The sequence below is a fragment of the Apaloderma vittatum genome, unplaced genomic scaffold, assembly GCF_000703405.1.
Source record: "Apaloderma vittatum isolate BGI_N311 unplaced genomic scaffold, ASM70340v1 scaffold10355, whole genome shotgun sequence".
NCBI lineage: Eukaryota > Metazoa > Chordata > Aves > Trogoniformes > Trogonidae > Apaloderma > Apaloderma vittatum.
In genome coordinates this window covers 11,998-16,086 of record NW_009717631.1, presented here as the reverse complement: position 1 = coordinate 16,086, position 4,089 = coordinate 11,998, and the positions used below count along the sequence as shown (strand labels likewise).

At 39.1% G+C, this 4,089-nt stretch overlaps 1 protein-coding gene across 1 annotated transcript in view; it reads left to right on the top strand.

Annotated features, from left to right (window-relative positions):
• Nucleotides 1–1,157: 1,157 nt before the first annotated feature.
• The window catches only part of QDPR (quinoid dihydropteridine reductase), a gene marked incomplete at its 5' end in the record, with an annotated part of 8,234 nt that continues 5,302 nt past the window's right edge, over nucleotides 1,158–4,089 (top strand). The window contains 2 exons of the mRNA XM_009869975.1: nucleotides 1,158–1,254; nucleotides 2,833–2,973. Coding sequence (XP_009868277.1) covers nucleotides 1,158–1,254; nucleotides 2,833–2,973 — 238 coding nt within the window. The remainder of the gene's footprint in view (nucleotides 1,255–2,832; nucleotides 2,974–4,089) is intronic.

Here is a 4,089-nt window from a genome sequence, read left to right as displayed (position 1 = left end):
GAAGCAGCCGCCGCGGTGGGGCTGAGGAGCGCAGCCGGTGGCCGTAGGGCTGCAGCGCCGCCGGCCCCAAGATTCTTTTTCCTTTCAATTGCATGCGTGCGGGAACATGCATCAGGAGCCTGAGCTGGGATTTTGGAGGACCTGCACATAAGGCAGTTTCACATTATGTTTCTCTTGATGACTTGAAGAGTCGGGGACTTAACCAGAGGAGTGTAATGAAGGTGGATTAGGGCATCTCGAAACGTGGCATGTCTTTCTGATGTCCTAAGTCCTAAATGTGTTGTGCGTGGGTAGATGGTGTACTCGAAGGATGCCAACCCAAAGCCCCAGTGGGATTCCTAGAGAATGCACTGGTTTCCACAAAGGTAAACAGGGGAAAATCCAAGCTAGCTATGTTGCCTAATTCTCAAAAGAGACGATTATTTAATTTTTTTAATTTTAACTTTTGAACCCATTTCTCTTGCTGATGAACTGAATCACTAACTGTTTTCTTTATGTCTACACAAGTCTTAAGGTTTTTAAAGACCAATATGTAATGTTTGCAGCATTACTTTTCAACACCAAATCTTTGTGAAAACCAGTGGATTTTTTTTCTTTTGTTGAGAGTTCGATTCTTTGCTTTAAACATAGCCAGCAACTCCAATACTGACTGTGAAGTCTTGTGTTTGAAAAAGATACTAGATGTGTAGAAGTGTACAAGCTCAAATACGCATCAAGTTGATGGTCGTGGTCTAGACAGAAGCAGTAAGAAGAAAAATGTTTAGTTTTTAATTTCTTGCACTGTCATTAAAAGGGATACCAGTAGTCCTGATCAGACCTGGAGTTTCATTTCCCATGTTTAACAGCACCATACCCAGAGAAGATCCCGTCAAGAAGGTCACAAACAAAAATTTTCATTAATGTTATAGGCAAGGGTCAGATCTTTCAGTCCCCTGCAAGTTATTTCCAATGACGTCACGCGCTGTATAGTCTGACTTTCATCTGTTGTTATCTTTCAACACAATTATTTTCAGTTCATAGATCATAAACCTTATTTTTCTGCAGCTGTTTAGATTGCGGTGTGTTTCGTTAGTCAACTAGATAATTGAAAAAAGTAACTTTAAGATAGTCTTGAAATGTACTCCTTTAGTGTTTGTTTTTTATTCTGTGTGTTGAAGGTGACAATGGAGGTTGGAAAACTTCTTGGTGAAGACAAGGTGGATGCGATCTTGTGTGTCGCAGGAGGATGGGCCGGAGGCAGCGCCAAAGCTAAATGTAAGCCTTTGGCACATACATGCTAAGTGAACTCGTGAATGAAATCTGAAAGGAATCCTTAACTTCCTGAGTCCAAAAGACTCAGACATTGCAGTCACGATGCTTCTTGGTGCTCCTCTGAATTTTTGCTCTCTGTAAAATTTGCACAGAGCAGTAATGCTTTTTGATGAACCAGTTTTCATCAGAAAAATCTTGATGCCCTTTATGAAGGAGTTCAGCATTATTATCTATGAACTAACTTTTGCTGAGGTTACTTGTGTCAGGCAATTTATATAAGACAGTGGCTGGGTAGAAACATCAATGTTGTTTCCCAGTTCATTGTTTTATAGCTTAAAAGTTCCCTCCTGCAGTTCTCTTAGCCATACAATATCAGAAGGAGCTGTCTGATGACCTGAGATCATGCTACAGAAAAAGACCCTTCCATTTAAAAAAAATGTAATATTCATAATGAAATTTTATACTTTACCCACTACTGCAGAGGTACAAGAAGAAAAAAAAACCACAAAACACCTTGTTTTCTGTCTAGAATGAATCTGATAAAATGTGTGCTTTTCTTCACCCCTTCCAGTTTGGACTTTACAGGCAAAGATTTATTTTAAGACAGACAGTATGGAAAGGCATACACACTTACACCACAGTTGCGTTATGTTAGATTGCTGTTAGTGTGAGCTATATTTAAAATAAGCTATTTTATCATAACCATGATTTATAGTAATGTTCTTGGGTAACTGGCTATCTCAGGATAGGCGATTGGCTTACATCAGAGTTACTTGCGCTTATTCCGTCTTGTCTTGTGGAAATTGTTCTTTATAAATACTAAGATCTTTGACAAGGCTAGTTAATGACTTTTGTCTTTTCACATGCAGATATTGATAATAAAAACAGTGAACAAAGTTCAGGTTTTGCTTTCATCTGAATTTGTAGGCGTACCTCCCCCCGCAGGCTGCCTACCAGAGGTTGCACTCCAGCACGTAGGGACTGGAAGGCACGCTTGGCACAGTGCAGATGCGTGCTCCTTTGATATTCCATGCCAGCTTATTGCTGTCACAGACAGATTGCTTCTTAGTGTGTGAAGTAATCTGGTGATAAGAAATGTTTTTTGTTCAACTCCTTTATCTCTTGGAGTCTTCTATGCATACTAGTGGAACATAGCTCTTTTGCAGCCAGTGAGGAAGTTACGGAAAGAGACGGATCCTGCTGCTACAAGGTGAGATGAGGCTAATGTGAGCATTTTGAGATCGTTGACATAGACTGAAGCAACTTCTGCAGGAGTTTCAAGAACTTAGAAATCTTTGAACCGTTAATGGAAAGCTAATGGAACTCTCTAGTGTTTGGTTTTTTTTATTTCTGGTAGTGGGAAAACAGATAATTGCCTAGAATATCTGCTGTAGAGTTGGGACTCGGAGCCCAAAGAGAAGGGGGTTACAAAAGGCCTAAATTGATATTTTATACAATGTGGAACCAGAAAATGGTAGAAACATGTTTTTATAGTTCTGTTGTGGTCTGTGTGCTAGTAAGGAAATTAGGGTTAGAAGTATTCCGTCTTTAGTTAGTTTCAATAATTCTCTTCCTAACCAGCTTTATACAAAAACTGTGATCTGATGTGGAAGCAGAGTGTTTGGACATCAACTATTTCCAGCCACCTAGCCACAAAACATCTGAAAGAAGGCGGCCTTTTGACTTTGACAGGAGCTCAAGCTGCTTTATCTGGAACCCCAGGTAAAATGCAATGCATGGTAACAGCTGGGACATCAGCGGTTAGTTACCTGTTAGTCTGAGAATTCCTACACATGAAGCAACAGTTTCACTGCCCAGTTTCTTGACATTTAGTACAAATGCAAAAATTCCTGTTGAAACACTTAAGGAAAGTGTAATTTCACAGGTAGCAATACTGAATCTGTTGAAGCTGGGGTGCAAACAGATAGAATCAGAATTTTAATAATACCTGATGTGCATTGGGGAAGTGTACTTGGCTAATGTATGATACAGTAAAAAAAAGTTCAGGAAATAATAAAGAATGGAAGCACGCAGCAAGCTGTAAGTACAGTGCTCAAATAAAGTTAAATCCCCTATTGGTGTTCTGAAAGGCAGAGTCCTTAACTGCCCAGTTTTTCCAGCATTGATGATTCAGACGATTCTGTTACCTGTGCTTGTCCTGTTCTCATTCCAGTCTACTTTTGCATCAGGCATAGATAAGCTTGTTGACCTTCAGCTTTGCTCTCCACTGGCTATTTAATATGAACTTTATTGAGTTTTTTCATCTCACAGACTGTGTTGGTCTGCATGGAAGAAGAAATCTGGAAGCAATTTAAAAGAAAAAAGCACTGACACACAAGCCCACGGGCAGGGAGAGGAAAGTTTTTTGAGACAAATACTCGTTTTCCAGTTTCTTCTTAGTGTGACTTCAGCAATGTTTTGATGAGGCATACTAAAATTTTAAAACATATAAAATGTATGAATATTCCCAAAAGCTGTGTCTAAAACTGTTCAGGAAAAATATGCTGTATTTTCTAGTTAATGATTTATCTTCTGTATTTACAGCTGCATGTGACATAGTCCAAAGATAAAAGGCTTATTTTATGAGAATAAGCAGATAAATAGTTTACTGTGTACTACTGACTGACCATATACAATGAAAAAATGTGAACTCTGTCAAGCTTTCCAATTTTTTTTTTTTATTTGGGTAGTTTTGGGAGGTAGGGACTCAGAAATCAAAGTGATTTACTTTCCTGTTTTGAACTAGCTGGTGTCAACGAGCCTGGATTTTTCTAAAAAACACAGCAGTGCTTTGGGCAAACACATGCAACTTATTAACATCAGGAGGAATTGGGAAAG